The 22,411-nt window shown below is 38.4% G+C and overlaps 3 protein-coding genes across 9 annotated transcripts in view; 1 reads left to right on the plus strand and 2 right to left on the minus strand.

Annotated features, from left to right (window-relative positions):
• Positions 1-22,411, minus strand: part of PlexA (plexin A) — a 241,956-nt gene that overhangs the window by 219,308 nt on the left and 237 nt on the right. The window contains exons 1-2 of one of the 5 annotated variants that reach the window (XM_076692909.1): positions 22,111-22,236; positions 21,443-21,559 (exon numbers count right to left, since the gene is read on the minus strand). The gene's annotated coding sequence lies outside the window, so the exon portion shown is untranslated. Of the gene's footprint in view, positions 1-7,777; positions 8,670-9,621; positions 9,918-21,442; positions 21,560-21,723; positions 21,744-22,110; positions 22,237-22,411 lie in introns of those variants that run through there. The other 4 variants (XM_034316397.2, XM_034316395.2, XM_034316394.2 and 1 more) reach the window with 4 other exon arrangements.
• Positions 13,766-21,061, plus strand: LOC117600666 (rho guanine nucleotide exchange factor 38). Of its 3 annotated transcripts, none has more exons than XM_034316403.2 (10): positions 13,766-14,245; positions 16,674-16,769; positions 16,862-17,039; positions 17,110-17,228; positions 17,308-18,738; positions 18,799-18,948; positions 19,014-19,634; positions 19,716-19,898; positions 19,973-20,560; positions 20,631-21,061. In XM_034316403.2, the coding sequence occupies exons 2-10, from the start codon at positions 16,680-16,682 to the stop codon at positions 20,823-20,825; spliced, it is 3,555 nt and encodes a 1,184-aa protein (XP_034172294.2). In that variant the 5' UTR covers positions 13,766-14,245; positions 16,674-16,679; the 3' UTR covers positions 20,826-21,061. The 3 variants fall into 3 exon arrangements, with proteins under 3 accessions (XP_034172294.2, XP_034172295.2, XP_034172293.2); XM_034316404.2 differs by lacking the exon at positions 13,766-14,245 and adding an exon at positions 16,444-16,462; XM_034316402.2 differs by lacking the exon at positions 13,766-14,245 and having other exon boundaries at positions 16,542-16,769; positions 20,631-21,060.
• LOC117600668 (putative GTP-binding protein 6) lies at positions 14,317-16,511 on the minus strand. Its single transcript, XM_034316407.2, has 2 exons — positions 14,917-16,511; positions 14,317-14,840 (listed from the first exon to the last, which is right to left on the minus strand). The coding sequence occupies exons 1-2, from the start codon at positions 15,928-15,930 to the stop codon at positions 14,409-14,411; spliced, it is 1,446 nt and encodes a 481-aa protein (XP_034172298.2). The 5' UTR covers positions 15,931-16,511; the 3' UTR covers positions 14,317-14,408.

A 22,411-nucleotide genomic window follows, 5' to 3' on the forward strand; every position in this document is an offset into this window, starting at 1 on the left:
TCCCCTGAAATTTCATTAAAACCAACGATAACCACATCTGAGGCTCTGCCTCGTTCGATGACTCAGCCTGTACAGTACACAACGTACACTGTCGAGTGTTTCACAATCGAACGAACACGGGACTAAACAAGCCGGACTCCGGTATCGGGATCTTTCGAACGGGAAAAGAATGCTCATTAAATCCAATTACCCGAAGTTTCGTCGTTAGGACGGTCGAAAGATGGTTGCCGATAGGGACGGGTAAGGCTGAAGAAGCCGGTGGTTTCTACGGTTCGATGGATCCGTTGTATTTCGTCTTAATCGTGGCTACGGAGCGCGCCGCGTTCCTCGTAGAAAATTAAGGGGGAGGAAGAAACCGGGAGACGTACCACGTTGGATAATGGACAAAGCGAAGAACACGAGCTGCAAACAAGCGGACAGGTAGGAATCTCGGCTGCTAGCGACGAAAAGCAGACGATCCGAGGAGTCAAGAAATCAAGACGAGAAGGAAAGCGAAACGGTAGAGGAAGTAAAAAGTAAGGAGACGAGATCTCCTTGCTAGCGTCCTACTCTTTCAGACGCGAGAAGATGGTGAAGTTTGGAAAGCCCGAGGCGTCCTGGAACACCGTAGGAAAAGGAGAATTCCCGGGGAAGGGGCAACGAGAAGTTCCAGAAGAGCTACAGGCGGCCAGGGGACCCCGAAGACGTCGAACACAGAAGAGAGACAAAGAGACAGGCACTGACAATGAGAAAACGAGCAACGGCAACGAGGAAGAAGGATACGGAACGTGTAAATGGTATGCTGAAAGAAAGAGACGGATAAATCTGGAAGAGTGGGCGTAGAATACCGACACGACCGTCCAAGAGGAACCGTAAAGAGTACCCAAACTTCGATGGTTATCGATGATATCACAACGTACACTTTTGGAAATTATTCTCTTTTACGCGTAGAGAAAAAAAAATATTCAGGAGGTGAAATCGTGAATACGTTCGGTACAAATGGATTAACGAGTTACCTAATGGAGTACGACTCGTTTCTCAACCTTTTCGGTGCGGTATGCTCCGAGACACGCCTTTCTCGTCTCTCGCGCTGGCTTTTGCATCGAGTCTCCTCGCGCGTCCAATGACTCTCTTTTACTGCATTCAATAATAATAATCATAAAGAAAAGACTTCGTATTATGGCACATTTCACGTGTACCAAGCTTTTGTGTCATCTATAAAAAAGGATACAGCCGCGTATTTCATAGGATTTATGGGTGTTGTAATTTATAAAAAGAACAATAGGGTCGTATCTAAGTCTTTGTATAGTGTAGGTGATAAAAATAGCTAATTTTCACGCTATAATTTATAGGTGACATGGATATAAAATATAAATTGATCAAACGAACGAATAGAAAAATTTGATGATACATGTGTTTCTGGTTGATCTAAAAATCTGTACCGTACAGAAAAACATTTTCGATTTACAACTGGAAAGTTTAGGATACTAATCAAAGCTCGACTCTCAAAGGATACTTCACACGAACGGACGAACTTTCGTGGTGGCAAGAGCATAAATCATGGCCGAGTATCGCAAGACCTTTAACGTGCAGAGAACCAACTGACTGTCGAGCTGCTGATGCATATTCAAGCAGCGGGCGTTGAGTGAAATCTGGCCGAAGCAGCCACGATTACGTGTATCCGATGCACGATCAAGACGTGCCATTGTTTCGTCATTACGTAGCAAAGGAACAGTCTAGATAAGCTTCAACCCTCGTCATAGATGACGATTCTAGCTCTGGTCAAGTTACAATGTATTCCGACCGTGTACCTTTACCAGATATATCGAAGAACGATTTCGAGAACATTAGTACTGAATTCTTCTTGGATTTATTTAAAATTCATACTTTGCTTTCGGTGGAAATCTGGGAACGTGAATTTTGGAGCTGAACGTGCAGAGAAATATAAAGAAGGGGGTGATATTTCAAATTTTTTATTAATAACCATGGAATGGAGGATACAAAGTCAATTGTAACCCAAATGAAAATGGAAAAGTTCAAAATTAAATTTAAATTGTCCCAAATTTCAGCAGACCACAGTGAAAGGGTTAATATTTGGAACATGCCACCTCTGGATACGTGAACGTACTTCTTCAATAAAATTTCCATAATTTAAAAATTTTGCTAAAAAAGCAAACGTGCACTTATGAAACTTCCCATAATTTCAATACTTTGCTAAAAAAGCAACCATTTAAAATTGGTAGCTGCCCGTAATGGAGTCTCGATTCTCGCGTGTATAATGTTACCACGAGGGTTAAAATAAAACGATCGAAACAAGACTGAATGAAAGCCACGAAAGCACAACGATGTTTTGAGAGGATCAAGAGAAGAAGACAGTTTGAAAAACGAACAGCGAACTCGCTGTCAAAGGGAGACGTATTTGGAAGATGAATTCCGATGATTGTTAGGGCGAAGAAGAAAACAGAGAGGATTCGAGGTCGAGAGAGGCTGATTGGGAAAAAGAGGCTGACGAAGGGATTCGACTGGTCCCTCGAAGAGGAGGATAAAAAAAAAATATATAGAGGAAACAGGAGTCCCGAACAGTCGAACAGGTTGAGGTCACGTCAGAAGATATCTTAGGTCCAGCTTTTCGGACGGTCTCCTTTGGAATTCGCCGAGCACGCAAGGGATATTAAAACGAGTCGAGTAATTTCCTCTGGAATTCGTCGGCTGTCTAATTAAACTTTCCCGTTTCGATCGATAAGAAAAGAAAAATGTCAGCGAATGACGGTGCTGCTTTCGACATGTGTACATGATAGATATAGACATTTTGATAATTGAAAACAGAATAAAATAATTATTAGATCAGATTATTTGTGTCTCATTTCGTCCCCTCTATTAAAATATTTCCACGCTATAAAAGCTCCCAAATATAATTCCCTCAACAATTCCTTCTTCAGTATAAAAAGAAATCTAAAGAATTCAAAGTATCAAAAATACTAAAGAATTAACAATAGCTGGGTATTCCAACCATCAGCTACGAACGTATTCCTCCTCTGGCATACCAAAGAAATTCGTCACGCAATCACCGAACGAAACGGCTTTTCATAAGTCCCTCAGGTGTGAAGAGGAAATATCACTTTCGCCGCGAAGCGTTCGTTCGTCTTCTCATTATCAGCGAAAACACGGATACATATTTTACGGAGGAGGTGCAGAGGTTGAGCCACGGAGTCGTGACGACGAGAAAGAGATACGCTGACAGACGAGAAATTAAGAAAAACCGAGAAAAAGATGGAGAAAGGATTGCAGCCGGGTATGGTAAAGGAACAGAGAGCGTGAGAGGAAACGGAGAATCTCGTGAAACGCGAAAGAAACGGAGATAAATTTTGTTGTGGAAGAAGGGTATACACGAAGAGATGGATGCATTCGAAAGGGACTGGCCGAGAGAAAGGGGGGACCTCGGAGAAGAGGATCGCGAGAAGGTGAGGCCCCCTCTGTGTGCCCGAGATAACTCGGAGGACATTGAGGCCCCGTGGGACTGGCGAGCTACGGAGTTTCTTCCTTCTCTTCTCTCTCACGGATACGAAACTGAGAATCTAGGACTCGGCGTGTATACGCGGCATGTAGGTACGTGTACATATAGTTTGCTACGGTACGACAGGCACGTTCGTGCACCAACCATGCTCTCCTCTCATCGTTTCTTCCTCGTGCACCACGTTTTCTATAAGGGCGCCGTGCCCAGTTGCATCATTGCCGCAACGAGCTTTACACCGCTACAGGGAGTTTCATCTGTACTTTAAACGAGACGTCTTGTTCTACCTAACGATTTGTGTACCTTCCATCCTTCCACGTTATGCTTATGCTCTACACGCTCTCTGTAATAGCTCATTGTTCGCGTGCAACGATCGTGGAATAGGTGTACAGGCTCTCCCATGCATTTGGGACAGATTATAAAATGGGATTACGAACTGTTCTATATGTCAATCGAAGCGTATTTTTATCCTCTACAAGAATGTATTAAAGTACTTTCGACGAAAATTGATTGGTTCAAAAGATATCTTAGGGAGAGATTCCTAGGATCTCCCGATCTCTCCCTAAGATATCTTCTAAAATAATCAATTTTCCACTTAAGTACCTTAATACTTTTTTGTAGAGAATAAAAATACGCTTCGATCGATGTACAGCAAAGTTCATAATTCCATACAAATTTTTCAAACTTGGCCCACTTGCCTGGGGCGTCCGGTATACTAACTCAACCAATGATTTATAGATCTATTAAATTTGCTTAATGTATGCATTTATGTAAAATTTTAGATCAAAGTATCAATTAAGATAAGCTGTGCCAATTTTGACACCCGTAATTTTATTAAGGGTTAAAAAAATGAAATTAATCAATCACGAATGAAATCTGGTTCCAGTTCTATTACAGTATTGGTTTGAGCAAAGAGCAAATCGTGTTTACAAATATTTGAAGGGAATTTCGGTATCCCGATAGTTATTACGTAAGATCACATCGATGTTTCAGTGGATCTTCTGGTCAAACAAACCTCTGTCCTTCGACTTGTGAGAATCGTAACAGTGTTCCGAACCCCCGAGAAACAATTTACGAGTTGAACCCTCTGAACAAATACATGGAGTAATCCGACGAGCCCTCCGTCCTGTGTTATTTCAGGTACCCTCTGACCCCAAATGACGCTCTCCATATTCTTTTTTTTTTCTTCTTATTCTTTATCGATCGGATTAAACGCGACCAGTATTTCAAAAGGATTTTCACGGGTAACAATATAACTAAAAAACCCACCCCTTTGTACCTTTTGTTCATTTTTTGCCCTACGACCAATAACTTACACAAAAATGTGAAGTCTTTTTTACGATCTCTTTGTTACATACCAAAGGCCTTATGTACTTGTTTTTATTAAACTTTAAGCTTCAAACTGATATGTCACAAGTGTTATTTTGTGAAAATTTTATTTCATCAAATCGTGCCAGAACTTGTACCTCTCAAAATTGAAGAATGTTTGATATAATCGATGGCCATTCATTTTGTAATAAGAATATTAATGAAGTGTTTGTACCATCGTTTTCATCAGTCTTTAAGCTTTAAATTGATATACCACAAGCCCTACTCCGCGATACTTTTATGTCATCAAATGATCCGAGACTTTCGAAACGGTCCTTTCAATGAGCAAAAACCTAATATTTTAATGACGAGCAGTGCAAGTGTTAAGCAGCCGCGTTATTATCCGCGGCAAAACGTGGCCTGCTTTCGTTAACGATGCTGAACACCGTTCCTTTTCGATGCGACTGCGAAACGAACAAGAGTGAAAGAAAAAGAAAAGGAAAAGGATGAGGCCTACGCGTCGGCCTCGTTCCTCCGCTATCCTTCCTCATATTCCCAGGTGAAATTGCCTAGGGTAGCCGACGGAAGGCCGAACTATAGACTTTTTGAGGTTAACCGCATCGCAGTACGGCTTTTAATGGTCAAAGCCACGAAAGCTGCTCGTATTTTAAGCCCCCGCTCGGCGCGATCCCGGGCAAATTCTTTCATCGTCGATTAACTTCAAAACGGAATACCGGGCAACCGCTAACGAACCCCCGCTGTAATTATGAATTTCTTTCAGGCTGCGAAAACAGCCGGGTACACGGCTTTCCTGAAACGATTACCAACGGAACGGAGAGATACGGTAACGACGCCGAAGCATCTCGACGACGCGACGCGACCGCGATGAAATGCATACATTTTTTTTTTCTCTCTTTTTCATTTTGACGCTCGCAAAATTACGTAATGTTACTTTTGAAAAACCGTCCGTACACGAGTATCGATCAAAAAGTGGACGGTACTCGAGCGTTGTATCAAAACGTTAATTGAATTTCAACGTTGCACGCTGTCAATCAATTATATTCGAAAACGGAGTAAAAAATAAAAAATTAAAAAAATACAAACGCGTCGAAGCAATCGCTAAATATATAATCTGACGAACGCGGTCGTGGAAACAGCGCATGCCATTCGTCGTCAATCATTTCGAAAGTAATTGCACCCGTTAACAAAAATGAATTCTCCGGCCGCCATGTTTGTTTCGATGCTGAATTTCATCTCTCCTCCCACGGGAATTTTCTATTAACGGAAATAGGGATGGAAACTGGCCAATGGAATTTGATCGACTAAAATATCGTTGTATAAAGAATTCAATCGTTGGAGATGATTTGACGACATAAAAGTATCGCTAAACGACAAAGTATTACAAAATGACACTTGTGACGTGTCAATTTACAGCTCAAAGTAGACTGATAATGTCTATATAAACGTTTCATCGATATTCTTAAAATAGAATGATTGATTTATCGTTGAAACATTAGATAATCTTTAATAGAGAATACTATGTTGTGAAATAATTAATTCAATCACCAGCCATTTTATATTAAAAGAATTAATGAAGCGCTTATGTAGTCATGTTCCTTAGACTTTAAGCTTCAAATTGATGTATCACAAGTGTTATTTCGTAATACTTTTATGTCATGAAATCCTGTCAGACTTCTTACTAATAGTCTGAAACTAACACAACACTGCTCTAAAACAGATAAATCAATTCTATCGATTCTATAACTAAAAATAACCAAACACAACTAAAAAACCAATCCAGTCTTATAGACTGGATGTTGAATTGCAAATGGTTAAAATCGAATAACCGCCTCATGAGTTCGATTTAATTCAAGGCTCTCCTAAACGCGCAGTGAGCACGTTATTAAATTACTCGCGTAATTCTTGCCAAGTGTACGCACAGCGAAGATGATCATCTTTAAATAATGACACGTGTTTAAGCTCCATAAAATCATGATACCGTGTTAAACCGAGTGCGACTAACCGTGACATAGAATTCCAGCGTAACAACGACACATATGGTACTACCCACAACGTTATTCGCAATCAACCAACAATATACCATCAATTTAATAAAAATCAAAACAACAACAACCTTTAAGAAAAATCCATCGCAAACACTGATGGTGTAATTAACAAGATCGATGACCTGTTAGGGTCCTTGTTCACCATTTTGACCCTTTCAGGTAGAGTACGAGTCATGGATAGCCAAGAATGATTCAACAAATATGTACACAATGAAATTGGAGCCAGGTAGTATTTAGATAGCGAATCAGCAAGGAATTTTTCTTTTTCTTTCCCGGCTTAGAACAAAATCTGCCGGTTCCTCGGACTTGTCGACCGGTCTAACATGGGTCGGATGAACAGAAACAAAGAAGCTCGGTGGCAGAGACAAAACACTTAAAGAAGGAAGCATTCTCTGCTCCCTAGCCTGTTTGTTTCTTAGTCCAGGAAGTGAACGTGGCCTGTTACCGAGCATACAATGAATCCCGACGCGACATTGTACGTTATCATAATGTTCGACCGACCTCCGAGGACAAAAAGCTTGTCCCTCCCTTCTGTCGATCTTTTGCATTTGTTTCTTTCATGGACCTCTCAATGCAAGCCTTCGTTTCACATCGCAAATGTAGGTGGAACATTTCAAGAGAAATGGACGAAGGTCGTACAATATTGGGTTGCTTGGAAAATTCGTGGCGAATATAAATAATAATATCAAGGTACAATCTTTCGTAATAAAACATTATGTTCAGAGAGTCTTAGAAATTTCAATAGAAATCAATTCATTAAAATAATCGATTAATCATTAACGTCTAAAGATCAAAGGATAATAATCGAAAGCTTTGACGTTAACAACTGTAACGAATGCTCTGAATTTTTTGAACAACCCACCACGTCCTTGCTGTTAAATAAAAGAAAAAGAATCCATGGAATGTGACTCACCTAAACGGCCGCGTTGTTACGGCGACGAGCTATCAATTTAACGACGATGAAGTCACAATTTCGGATGATTTAGACAGGGGGTAGGGGGGGCAAAATTAGTGTCACACGCCCCCCCAATGTCGCCGATCGACCCCCCGTCCTCGATGTTACTCCTTTGCAACGTGCTCCGTTTACGGCCACACTTCTCTCGCCACGCACCACGGACCACTCACAAGTCGCGGTTAATTCTCTCGAACCTCTCTTTATCACTTCTTCTACTTTATACCCTTTCGTTCTCGGTTACTCGTTTCTTTTCGCTCGGAGCTTTACCTGTAGCGGGCTCAATCGATAGACACTCGCGACAGTCTGGTTACACTGTTACACTGGTCATCAGGGGTCGAAGAAACGTGCGACGAACAACGATAACATCGTTCGTGACCTTCTCACGAATAGATATACGTACGTTTCTCCCTCGAAACTATTCTTCAAAACGATTGTCACTATTCTTTCGTTCGCGCACCTTGCCACGTATATACCCGTCGTGGTTTCTTACTCACCACGCGTTCTATCTGTCCTATCTATCTCTATCTACCTATCTAACCTATCTATCCATCTATCTATCTTACTCCCTCTTCCGCGTACTCTCAGACGCGCAGAATCATCGTGTGCGGTTGTTCGATTCCTCGGTGTACACTCGGTATGCGTCTTCGAAACGTTATCCCTACGCGGCCCAGGGAGAAGTGGTTAAGGAACGTCGTCGGCACAACAACAACCACCACCACCACCACCACCACCCACCGACCACTGACTCTTCTTCGTTCCCCGTTACGAAGTGGAAACAGGTCCGTCGATCCGGAAGTGACGAGGTGTCAGCCGTGTTCCGGCGCGAGGACCACCTTATCCGTGCACCTACCTAAAAACCATTTACGGATCGATCAGAGTCTTGTCAACGGGATCGAACGAATTGTAAACCGAATGGAAAGAGAGAGAGAGAAACCGATCCTTCTAACGTGTTTGATAAAACATCGAAGAGAGCCAGTATGGCGCCGTGGTTCGTTCATCTCTTTCTCTAACCCCTTTCACTCTCTCCGCCCATACACACGCACGCGATCCTCGTTGTCCGTTCCTCTGTAGGCCGAATCATCATCCTTCCCTTCTTCGTCACACGCTTGGAATCCCACTCACACCAGCTGCCCGGTTAACCACGCGTCTACACACGACTGTCAACGCGCGCACCAGTTAGATTCAGAGTTCTCGGTCCACACCACTTTCAATGAAAATGAAATTCACTGAATGGGTGATGTGACATCTGTTGATAATGGGAGAGACGACGGTCACGGAATGGTCGAAGTTAGAGAGAGAGACGGAAACGAATGAAAAATAAGCAAACGTCCACGGTACAACGACAGATACAATGGACACACTCTCTGATCGACGCGCGCTTACCACTGTGTGTTTCCCTCACCCCCTGCCCACCCCTATTTGACTCGCGTAGACGTCTCCTTCGATAGCCAAAACACGAGACACCACTGGCGAGAGGGATAATGAAAAAATAAAAAGGAACAGGAGTCACCGAAAGTGGCACAGCCCCCAGAAGAGCACCACCGTGCATCGGTGTCAGGGCGTTCCGTTCGGTCGCCAATGCCGGCGTGCATACCCGGTGGTTCTTCACCGCCTCGGCGCTAAAATGGCGATCGAAGTGACAGCTCTCGCCTCCTCCTCGGCTCGGGTTTGGTCGAGCAGCCGCTCTTACGACACGATACTAACACGCACCGACTATAACTCCCTTCATCTCTCTCTTTCCCCTTTCGGTTTCCAACTCGCTCCGATCATTCTGCTCTTTTTACTCTTTTCATCCTCCTAACCTTTCTCTCCTATTTCATACACACGCATGCACATACACACTCTCACGGCACGCGGCACAACAGAATATAAGAAGGTCGATGGTTCGAATCGTTTTCCCCTTGGGCCGATCGAAAGGGGGTTGCCGGGATGCGTACCACGCGAAACCGTCGACGAAATCACGATAGATTTTCACAGACACCGGGTGGAGGATGCTTGTCGATGGCGGCTCGAAATCTCAGTCCCGGACGACGCCTACACCACCACCACGTACCACCGTTAATAGCTGTGCTTGCCCGGACTCACGGGACTCGACTGGGCTCCGCCAGGCCACCATATCCCCGCCGCACTTGCGCCAACCGGCTATTGCTCCTACCCTTCGCGAGCATGTACTAACCGTTTCTCGTTCTTACGCCCACCCCCAGCGCAGTTCTATTAACCGTGCAGACTAACTGAACCCCTGCGGAGCTCCCACGCCCGCGAAACAGCCAATGCCCGAGCCTCTACCGCAGGACCGTCTAACCTTCCACAAGGGCGCCAAGTCAATGAAAACGTTTAACGTTTGTCAACGAACGATATTCTTCAAACATGGTTACAGAAAGAATAGTATAAAAAAATAGGGTAGTTAGGTGTCTAGGATTTTGTCAGGGGGTTGAAATTTGCCACCCAATTAGAAATTTATGTATTGGAAATCGGAATTGCTAAATAGCAACAGTGTAGAGAGAAGAAATTAAGGTTTATAGTTTTTTAATCAAAGATTGTAGAGGTTGAATAATAATTATTTTTGTTAAAAGCAACAGGGCGAAGGGATAAAGGGGTTGCGTGGTGTGCAACAGATTTTTCTACCGCGACCGCGGGCAGTGGGAACGTAAGCTTTCAGTTTAGTAATTTACTAATTACTCCATTTTACAAAATTGGGACGTCGGTCAATGGAGAACCCCATTTCAGCCAACGCGTTAATATTGTATTAATTACGGAAGTTAGCGGGTGGAAAGTTTGAATAATTACGATTATAGCGTACTGAATATGTAAGTGTAATAAGAATAAAAAGAGAAATAAAGTGGAGCATATGAGAAGAAGACTCTGTAAGGTATGGAAAGGGAATGATGATGATCGTTTGACGAAGGCATCCGCGAGTATGAGATTCTCCTATACGGGGTTGACTGTTCAAATTTTTCTACCTCTCTTTGAAGATACCGGCTTTGCCGTTCGCTCGCTTAAAATCCGTTCCTCCTACATCGATCACATCCTGTACAGAACCGTACCTAAACGTTGATTTCTCATTGTAAGAGACTGTTCAACGATTTCAAATACCTAATATTTAATATAAATGGTAGAAAATAATGTCTATTAATTTGCATGAGCAAAGTGCTACATCTGCAATGGATTGCAGGACTCTACTATTCGAGGTCCTGCGACGCCATCTTAACTCCATTTTTACATCTTTAAATTTGTAATTGTAGATGAAAGTTCACTCAATAAATACTTATAAAAATCTATTTCGTATCTTTTATACTTTTCAAGAAAACCATCCTAAAAGTTACCTATCATTTTGAGGTCGTCAGGGTAGTGCAACCCCCTTATCTGGATTGCCAGACAGAAGCTATTAAAAATTGCATTGCTTTGCACAAATAATACCTAAAATATTCCTAATTAGATAAGTAAAGGGATTTCTAATAATATGGATGATAAATCCTATGTCACCCCCTATACTTGGCAGTGAATGCGTTTAAGAGTTAAGAGTTCTGTGAAATATTGAAAAGAGAAGAGATTTGTAAATGGATGAAAGTCGTGTCCCAAAAGAGTAATCGATTAAAATTACGTGAAACAGAGTTGCGATTCTCGCGGCAACGATAGATGTCGTTTTCGTTATTTATGCGCATAGCATTGGTTTAATTCGATTTCGGGACCAGCGGCTGTCGGAGATCAAAGTTCTGTCCCGTCGATTTCCTGCCGTTCAATCGGAGCGCAAAATATCAAGCCGTGCGAACCGTAATTGAATCTGTACCAGCAACCGAATCAGCGCGACGGCCAATCATTACATTATACGAGTCACTCCCGGCGATCGACATTCGTTAGTCAGTCGTTCGTGTAATTGTTGGCTTACTAGTTTCACGTTTAAGCTGTTGGTTTGTAGTTTGAAATACCAGATAAACGTTAACAATGCGAGGCGCAACGACACTGTTCGACGAAAGAAACACGACCATTGTTCGTTAGATAACCGAACGCAACGCAGATAACCCTTACAAAACGAAGGGTGTTCCGTTTTAATCTATAAATGCATACGTCGCGAACAGAACGTTGAATCACAAAACTCAAACGCGTAGGAGCTCGATAATAGATTGAAATAGCAAGGAATATCTTTCAAATTCAACTTCTAACGATAGGGCTTTCAAAGTATTCGATTGGTTAACAAAATATTGTCTTTGTCAATTTCAAATGATAGAAGAATCAAAGTCGACGCCGTCATTTATCATTTCCCCTCGACCCTTATACCTTTTTTAGGTTCGAAGTACACCGATTGAAAAATTAAAATGAGACAGCTTGTACACAGTTCAGAAACTCACGTCTATATTTTAGGTAGAATGAAAAATTCTCTGTCGTGATTTGATGACATAAAAGTATCATAAAATAGCGTTGTTCATTGAACCAAACGACTGAAAACAGATGAAAATCTCTCAAACTCCTGCTGGTCAATTAACGATTAAAATATCTAATAAGTTAAAAATCTAATAAAAAATTTTCCCGCAAATATATGCAGCAAAGTACAGAATTGAATTAGAATTGTGGCTCTCTCCATGGTCCGCCATCCGCGGGGTTAAATGAAAAGCCGAGTACCATAGTTACAAAACAACCATGATTTGCTTATTAACACAAGAGTTATAGTATCTGAATAGAAGAATATTATCTTTCCCTGGCGAGTTTACGAGAGACAGAAACACGGAGACAGATAATGATACATCCTGACACGTCGACACAGGCGAAGATTACAGAGATTAAAGTCGTCCCACAGGTTTGGGAGCGTCGGGAATGTAAAGTTGTTGCTTTGTTACCACGGTAAACAGTAGGAAAGCGGTGGAAATTAGTCGTTCGGCTAGGGCCAGTGGCAGGAGTGGCACCGCGATAATTAGGTTTCACTTGGTTCGCTTTAATAATCCAGACAACATGCAAAGTGCATTGCTGGGATCCTTGCATCCGTGAAAGCATGCGGTGTAGGTGTTGTGTGTCGCCTCGTGTCCATGAGCAACGTTAACCCCTTCCTCCCTCCCTCCCTCCCTTCCTGATGGTTGACAAATTTTGTTAGAGGACAGCCGAAATTATTAATACCTTTTCCGCGGGCAGGCCGAGAACGAGGCGCGAAATTAGCAAGGCCAAAAGCGGTACACGATGCGATACAAGCGAGTCGCAATCGAGATAATGAAAATTAACGACGTTAAAGCGACGTCACGCTCGTAATTAATTATCGTGGCCCGTTTGCTCGTTGTCGATCGGCTCTTTGCGCATCGGACCCTTCCCATAGGCAGAGAGAGAGAGCCATAATCGCGATATCAATCCTTCATTAATTCCTCACCGCACGGATGGCACGTCGAAACTCTTCCACTCTTCGACGCCGCGATTAATTCCTCAAGACGTTCTATATATCTATATATGCATGAACCCACCGGTTCTATGAATTATACATCACCAAGCCGGCACCCTCGCCGCGAACTTTCTTGCCGCGGATGATCGTTCTTGCACTCGGCGAGATAGATAAGACAAGTAAACTTGCTTCTTTAATAAACGCCCTCGTAAATTGCTTAGGTAGTACAAAGGATTGATCCAGAAACGGATAGATCAATTGTTAAAACCCTTCCTAAGGGAAGGGTTTCCCGCAGAAACTCTGGGGTCATTTGAAAAATTTCGAATGCTATCAATATTACTTTAGTCATTTTCCTATCCAAAATAGAATTATTGAGAAATTTGCATTTCGCAGATTCTCACCTAAAAACCACTCCTCCAAATGCAAACACCCCCGTAATATTACTATTCTGATTTTATTATCCGGCTCTTTGTTGACCGTCGATGCTCATAATATATCAAAACGCATTCGGGCAAGCTGAGTGTAACGAACTTTCTTATCTCGTTTACTCTTCGCCGGATTTCCATATCTCCCTTTTTCCACGGACCATCCGACACGCTTGAAATCTACTCCTCGATAATGTGAAATCGCATCCTCCGCAGCCCACGCAGCACGACCGATTTATGTTAGAGAATGCACTGTGCGATGGCAACGAGTGAAGGACACTTTCGTGTGAAGAATTTGGAAAAAATTTCATTCTGGAATGTTGTTTTCATAGAAGCATATTTTATCTTTGCATCGTAGTGCAACTATCATTTCAGACTGATCATCTATTATAGTATTCGTCATTGTACGGTAGCCGATAGCGAATGCCAGGCTGTATCGTAAATTCTTCTATTGATATGGACACAATAAGCTAGGCACGTTTTCATAGGATTTGATATACGTGCAAATGTATGTACAATTAAGACTTTAATCCGGTTAACGAGCATAACAAATGCTTTGCTTGAAATTTCAAATCATCTATCGAACATCTGGTGTTCAAAAGGCTCGACATTAGGCAGACACGTGCTAAACACGTGCACGGGGTGAGTATTGTAAAAGAAAATAAGGGAAAATCTTGTGAAAAGGGTGACTCGATTTCGAGAATTTTGAAGATGACAAGCGACGTTTCATTTCGTCAAAAATTAACATTTTATTTTGTAACTTTTCACATTAGATGAGTACTCAATTATTAAGTGCTAATGAAATTCATCGTCTAAATATTCGTTGTAATTTGTAAAATACAGGTGTTGTTACAACCACATCCATTATTAGATACTGTACGTTTTTTGGATCAGGTTCAGATTCCATCACCGCTGTTTCTTTGTACAACAATGATGCTTCTGGACTACCCATTTTCACCCTGAATTTTCTCCTAAGCAAATTAGCAGCAGTCATAATTTCCTCCTCTATTTTAGACTGTAACTCATCAATTCCTGTGGATTTCACAGAAGAAACAATGAATGTATCTTCTGGTAAAATATCTTCGTCGATATTCCTCTTTTCAATGATGTCACACTTATTGGCAACATTAATGATCACCTTATTTTCCTTTATCATTGGTCTTATTGTTTTCTGAACATACTCAATTTGTGCTTGAATATCAGGATGACTTATATCAAATATATGTATCAAAATATCCTATAAAAAATTAAGAAGATTAACTTGAAGTTTTCCTAAGTTCCAAGGTGGTCATAGATATAGTTATTTAACATACTGCATTTATAGCATCTCGTAACGTTACTGTGAATGGTTCTATTAAAGTTTCTGGTACATCCTGAATAAATCCGATTGTATCGACGTATAATACTTTTAATTTATTGGATAGGAATCCTTGATGTACTGTGGTGTCCAAAGTAGCAAATAATTTATTTTCAGGTTGCAAACGTGCATCCCCTGTTAATGCTTTTATCAGAGATGTTTTTCCTGCATTTGTGTACCCAACAACAGCTATGCTTGGAAAACCATAATTATTTCTATTTGTTTTCTTCAATTCTCTATATTGTTTCAATTTTTCCAAGGCATTTCTCAATTTCTTTTCTCTATCTTGAAGTATTTTTCTTCTTCTCTCATCTAAATTTATCCTGCCCATACGATAAGTAGTAAAATCAATCATTTTCTTTCTTATATATGGCAGTTCTGCTAAGGCTACTTGCAACTTTGCTTCTGGAGTATGTGCATGTTGTCGGAAAATATGAATAACTATAGAGTACCGGTCATAAACTGGCAAGTCAAAAGCTTTCTGTAGCTCAGAAATTTGTATAAATTTTAATAAATTTGTACTAACAAATATTGATCTAACATGTATACAATTTCTGATTTCCTTCTTCAGAGTATCAAGAGCCCCAGAACCAACTAATTGTTTTCTTTGTAAACTGAGTAAAGGAACAAGCTTTTCACCAATGACTTTCCAATTTGGTAAAGTATTGATCAGTGCTATTGCCTCTGCTAATTGTAATTCAGGTGTTGTATTTCTTTTCTTATCTCTACCCCATTTTATATATGGCTGTATAACAAATACTCTATTTTCATCGATAAGGGACCCTAAACAATTTTCAGATAACTCCATATAAGTTCTTTTTTCTTCATCATTTTCTTCATATCCCTCATATTCTACATCAAAATCAGATTTATATCGCCGAATAACATTTAATATATTAAATTCTTTTTTCCTCTTCAGTACATACTGAGATTTGTTTATAACATGAAAAATTTGTTTCAGATACTGCATTGTTCATTAATTATAACAGAAAATAATGTATAACCCAATATCTTTGTATTAATTAAAATTCCTTTATACTATTTAACTACTTAGATATAAATTAAATGCAAAATAATTGTTAGGCAATATGATTTTATAACCTCAAACTTATTAACAGCATGTTGTTCATGAGATTAATATTAACAAATTCATAATTGACGAAGTTGTATTACATTTCCATTAAGATTTATGATGAAATATGCAATAAACGTAAAATGTTATCTACATACAAGAGTACAAACAAAAATTTTAAACTTCAATACCTAACCTTTCTCAAGACATAATTCATTACATGTATTATTTAATAAACATAATGTTAAAAAACCTCTCTATTACTATAGTAATTATGAGCTTTTTAAAAATATAATCGTAACAAATTATAAATTTAATTGTACTGTTATGTTTAATGCAATAACAGCGAATGTATTACTGTATACATTTCTTATCAAACTATTACAGTGTGCTTTTAGAAGCTGCTACCAGATAATAATTTTCATAATCTGTACATATTATAAATAAATAATCACATAAACTTTATATTTTGCGATAATACACTTATTTGCCCGCTTTAAATTCAAGATTCGGCTACCTCCACCTCCGAATAGACGTTCCTGCCACGTGACTAGCTTTATCACGAAACTGACAAGGTGTCAATCTTCGGAGTGCGAATTGTACCTTCCCAAAATTAAACGTCAAATCTAATTCTGTTTTAGGCAAAAATGGAACCGGGAACATTAGCGAAAGTCTTGTCTGATTTTTTTACAACCGTCGACGGGGAATTAAGTTTAAATAAGGGGGAATACTTTTTGGTAATTGAAACAAATATGTGTATATGAATATTTACATATAACCCTATTAAAAAACATTAAATTACATCATTTCCCATATATTATTAAAACAGGTATACAGTGTCACAGATAAACACTGGTGTTATGGAGAGTCTCGGGGTAGAACTGGGAAATTTCCCTCAAGTCGTTTACACAAAGTAGATATTCCAATACTACAGGATTCAGATGTTTTGTTTGTATCAATTGCTGCTTTTCCAGGACAGCAGGATGGGGATCTGTCTTTTGCTCAAGGTGATTTATTCAACAGATATCTAATAACATCTATTTTCAATAGAGATTAATAGATGCATTATGAATATAGGAGAAATTATTGTTGGAATGCAAAATGTGGGATCTGGATGGTACTTAGGACAAACAGATGCTAAAAAGGGTATTTTTCCTCTAACTCATACATGGCAAATTGATACTAAGTTGTTGAAGGTACTTCATTTATAATGTGATGAATATTTTACTAACAAAATAATTTGTTTAGAAGTAACATGCCTATTAATATTTCCAGAAAGCTATAGAAAAGAAGACTATAAGAAAGAAGGCTAGAATAAAAACTAATTTGAAAGCACAAATTGAAGGAGAACTTGATTTAGTTGAAGGTGAAACAGTCACTGTTACAGAAATTCTGGGAGATGGATGGTGTTCTGGAGTAACAGAAGATGGCAAACAGGGAATATTTCCAGAAGCATTTGTGTCTTATATTACTGATTCTGATGAGCAATTAGACACAGTCTGTGCAATGGACAATAATTCTTTTGTTGCACCAGTAACTTATAATAATACAACATATGAAAACATTGAAGAATCACAGCTTGAAAACCCATGTAACGAAGAACCTGCACCAAATTACTTTGATTTATTTCCTGAATTTAAAACAGTTACTTCAGAACCACTGGAAAGTTCAGAAAATAATAACAATCTCAATACATTGGATGTAAAACCATATGCTATCACTTTATACCCATTTAATGCTCAGTTTCCAAATGAGCTTAGCTTTGGAGCAGGAGAAGTAGTACACCTAATTAAACACATAGATTCAGAATGGATGGAGGGTACAATAGATAATGAGAAAGGAATCTTTCCTATATCTTATGTTAATATCATAGTGGACTGTAATGAAGTTAACAATGAACAAAGTCTATTTAACCAAGATACAAATAATTTAGAATATGACGAATTAATGCCTGGAACCAAAGTCAAAGTAGAGTATACTTTCAAAGCTCAAATGGATGGAGATTTGAGCATTGTTGAAGGTGATACAGTTACAGTAATTAACATGGCAAACTCAGATTGGGTTAATGTTGAAGATCAATCTGGTCAAATTGGTTTATGTCCAAGAGGATATTTAAGCGCTTTGCCTGCAGAATCATCAGATACTGCTCAAAGTGATTTCGAAGATTTTGTGGTAGTACGACATAACGAGGCAATTCCTAGAACAACCGAAGAACAAAAGCCTAAAAGACTTTCAGAACCCCATAGACCTGCGCCACCGGTACCAGCTCCCGGTAGAATGCCATTGCAAAAAGAAACAATGGATAATAATTCTATAAATGTAAATCAACAACTTGACGTTGCTAGTATCGGTAATTTAGAGATTAAACAGAAAAACGCAGATCAGAGACAGAACGTCATATCAGAATTAGTCATTACAGAAAAAGAATACGTTCGGGATCTAAAATTAACATATGAAACATTTAACTTGTACAATCCAAGTATACTTGAAGCTCTAGGGATAGATGTAACCACATTATTTGGAAATATTTTCGAAGTTATTCAGGTTGCAGAAGAATTGCTGGATCTGATACTAAAAGCAATGAAAGGGTGTGATGAGGAATTACAAACTATTGGTCCTTGTTTTATGAAAATGGCTGAGAAGTTAAAGAACGTATATGTGAAATATTGTGGGAATCATGAAGCTGCCTTGGCATTGTTGAAGAAGGTAATATTTTTATAAAATCTTTCGTATTTAATTTTATGTTTAAATAATATATAATTTCAGTATGAAAATAATGAAGAGATAATGACAGTATTTAACAAAGGTATCGAATCATTACGCTATCAAGTAGCTTGTTTCGACATGAGTTCTATTCTTATAAAACCTGTACAGAGGATATTAAAATACCCCCTTATTTTATATGAACTGGTGAAGGTAAGTGAATATAATATACTTCAATGCTTTATAAAATTCTTTAAAATCAGACAGAGATTTTTTAGTGTACCGATGATAATCATCCTGACAAACGTGCAGTGGAAGAAGCATGGAAGACTATGACTGCTGTTGCCAGTCATATTAACGAATATAAACGTCGAAAAGATTTGGTATCAAAGTATTTGGGCAACGATAACACATTAATAAGAAAAATGGCTAAACTCAATATGCATTCTGTCGCAAAAATGTCTACTAGATTAGGTACCCGATTAAGCGCAAGTTTAGGATTAACAAACGTTGCCGTTAATTCAGAATTCGAAGAGTTGGAAAAACAGTTTAGATCGGTTGGAAAATGTACTTTGCAATTAGCTAAAGATGTTGATCTGTGCCTTACATATTTAAGCGACGAAGCTATCTCTGGGGAAGTAATATCAGATTTTTTGATTCAATACTATCAAGGAACACCGAATACCGAAGCAAGGAGGCTCAGAGATATAAGATCGACAATTTGGTCGCAATTCATACAAGAATTAAAAGCGTGTCTTAAAGATAGAGTTAGCACACCGATAAACTTTCTGGCAACACTATTAGAAGGGCCTGCTGTATTAATAACAAAAAGATACGATAAGCTGCTTGATTATGATGCAGCTATTTCTAAAAGTGAAAAGTATAAGGATTCAAGAATTGTAATTATTTTATCTTTAATTACTTTTCATGATAATCTAATTACAAAGTATGTAAATTTGGAAATAATTTATTTCACCCAGGTACAAGATGAATTAGCAACAGCAAAAAGCAATTATGAAGCTTTATCACAGCAGTTGTTAGAAGAATTGCCTATTCTCATTGATGCGGCTACGGAAATATTAGTTGACTGTGTCGGTGCTTTTGCACAAGCACGAAAATTGTTATGTGGAAAAATTACTAAGAAATATTTAACTCTTTGCGAGGTATTTTAAACGAAACAATAACTAATATTTATAAGCGTATTACATAGAAAATTAATTTGCATTTATATTTGCAGACTACAACTCAGCTTTCATCTCAAGATATTTTGGAATCATTTTTAGTTAATCATAATCTATTATGGAATCAGATAACACGTTTTGCATTTGCTGGATCAAACCCCAGAATAGAAGAAGCACAGTCTTCATGGTGTCCACAGAGTGAAAAACAAAGAATTGCATTAAGGAACAAATATTCTAGCGATAAATTATGTGTTGTGACAGAAAATATAGTCAGCACCTCATCTTTGGACATGGGTGCAGCTTGTGGAACTTTAGTTGCAGTAATAAAGAAACAAGATCCTATGGGTGATGCATCTAGATGGTTTGTAGATAATGGGGTTGCTCAAGGATTTTTGCCTGCTAAAAGTTTGCAGATTCAACAAACACCACAGTCTGAATCATCCAATGAAATTACTACCCCAAATAAACCTAACAGTACAAATATGCCTGATTTAATTTGCATGGATTCTCCTGAGAAGGAACAGAAAACTACTCAATCACATTTGAAAGAATTACTTGAGCTCGACATTAACAAAGAAACCCATTGTTATGGTAATATTGAACAAGTTCCTAGAGTTCAACAGTATCAAAACCTGAATTATGAGGTATGTACTAATGAATTGTTCAGTCTAACATCAACACTTATTAGAATATTTATGAATTTAATTATTTCAGTTCTACTATGCAAAATATGATTTTTCTGTAAATATTACTGGAACATTGACCATTATTAAAGGGCAAGCATTAAGGCTTGTTAGACCTCATGATGAGAAAGGAAATGATGAATGGTGGCTAATGGAAGATAGATATGGTAATAAGGGTTACGTACCCCAAAATTATTTACGCGAACCACCCACAGGAAAACAATAAACTTATAAATGAAATTTCATTTATATGCTAATTTATATCAGCTTATGCGCTAATGTATTAAATTGTTGATAATTTCTTAATTTATGCAATATTGTAAAAATTTCAATTCACTATTCAAACAGTGAATATTTTAAATCATTGCTAACATAGAATATTAAATGAACAGAGATTATTTGTGATTCAACACAAATCATTCATATTTTAACTTCATGCAAAAGTATTTTAACATTTTCTGCTTATAGTACTTATGCTTTCATACTTTACGCTTAAATGTACTTTTCTATTACTTATAATTTGTATATATACATACATGTATTAGAAAGTTAAAAAATATATAATTTTAACTACAAAGATAATATGCCAATTCTGTGATAATTCAAATATGTATTATTTTAAATATTCTTGAAATTTTATTTTATTATATAAATGTATTATGTGTCTATGGAATAATATATGAGAAATACACTGTACATATTTTCTAATTGATTTTGTAAACTTTATGTACGATTTTAACAACATTTTATATACATGAATGTATATTGAGATATATTTAAATTCCACATTAAGAAAATTGTAAAAGCATTAATAAAAGTACAAACAAAATTTTAAGCACTTACCATTGCGACTTCCAACCTCGTGCTCCAATCGTCCAAACTGTTGGAGTTTTGAATCAAATACTTGTATTCACCTTGTACGGCTTTTCCGACGAACATGTTTTCAAATTGACACGGTATCTGCAAAAAAATCCGTTGCCGATATTTATTGTTAGTCGATGACCACATCTTCGTAATGCAAAGTCACGTGACAACAATCAACGGTTTTTCATAACGCGATTACTGGAATAATCGAAATTGCTACTTTACTTCAGTACGATAATTTACTTTTTACAAAATAATACCTCATTGACGCGTAGCACTTGATTTTCAATAAAAGTTGATACAAGAATTTGGAAAGACTGATAAATAACGAATAATCCTCGAATTAAAGATATATGTATTCGTTTCCCGCGATTTTGATGATGACGCAGGACGTAGGGACGCGCTGAATCGATTATCGATTAGTACGATCAGACGATGGAGGAATAATAGGGGTTAGACTCGATTAATGAATTTCATCTCAGAAATTATTTATAAAGTAATACTAGGTATATTATTTCTTGTAATGCAAAGTCACGTGACAATAGTCAACGGATTGTCATAACGCGATTACTGGAATGATCGAAATTGCTACTTTACTTCAGTACGATAATTTACTTTTTACAATGAATATAATCAACAAATAATACCTCATCGACGCATAGCACTTGATTTTCAATAGAAGTTGATACAAGAATTTGGAAAGACTGATAAATAACGAATAATCCTCGAATTAAAGATATACGTATCTGTTTCCGGCGATTTTGAAGATGACGCAGGACGCAGGCAAAGAGGAGGTATAATATGTAGGGACCAGCTGAATCGATTATCGATTAGTACGATCAGCCGATGGAAGAATAATAGGGGTTAGGCTCGATTAATGAATTTCATCTCAGAAATTATTTATAAAGTAATACTAGGTATATTATTTATTGTAATGCAAAGTCACGT

Source organism: Osmia lignaria, chromosome 16, assembly GCF_051020975.1.
Source record: "Osmia lignaria lignaria isolate PbOS001 chromosome 16, iyOsmLign1, whole genome shotgun sequence".
Taxonomy (NCBI): Eukaryota; Metazoa; Arthropoda; class Insecta; order Hymenoptera; family Megachilidae; genus Osmia; species Osmia lignaria.

Excerpts from the sequence above, each read along its gene's own strand:
- LOC117600668 (XM_034316407.2), bottom strand. The coding sequence starts at position 15,930 with ATGCAGTATCTGAAACAAATTTTTCATGTTATAAACAAATCTCAGTAT. Across the intron at positions 14,841-14,916 it reads TACGAGATGCTATAAATGCA|GATATTTTGATACATATATT; the intron begins GTATGTTAAATA and ends AATTTTTTATAG.
- LOC117600666 (XM_034316403.2), top strand. The coding sequence starts at position 16,680 with ATGGAACCGGGAACATTAGCGAAAGTCTTGTCTGATTTTTTTACAACC. Across the intron at positions 17,229-17,307 it reads TTGATACTAAGTTGTTGAAG|AAAGCTATAGAAAAGAAGAC; the intron begins GTACTTCATTTA and ends TAATATTTCCAG. Across the intron at positions 18,949-19,013 it reads TTTTATATGAACTGGTGAAG|TGTACCGATGATAATCATCC; the intron begins GTAAGTGAATAT and ends GAGATTTTTTAG.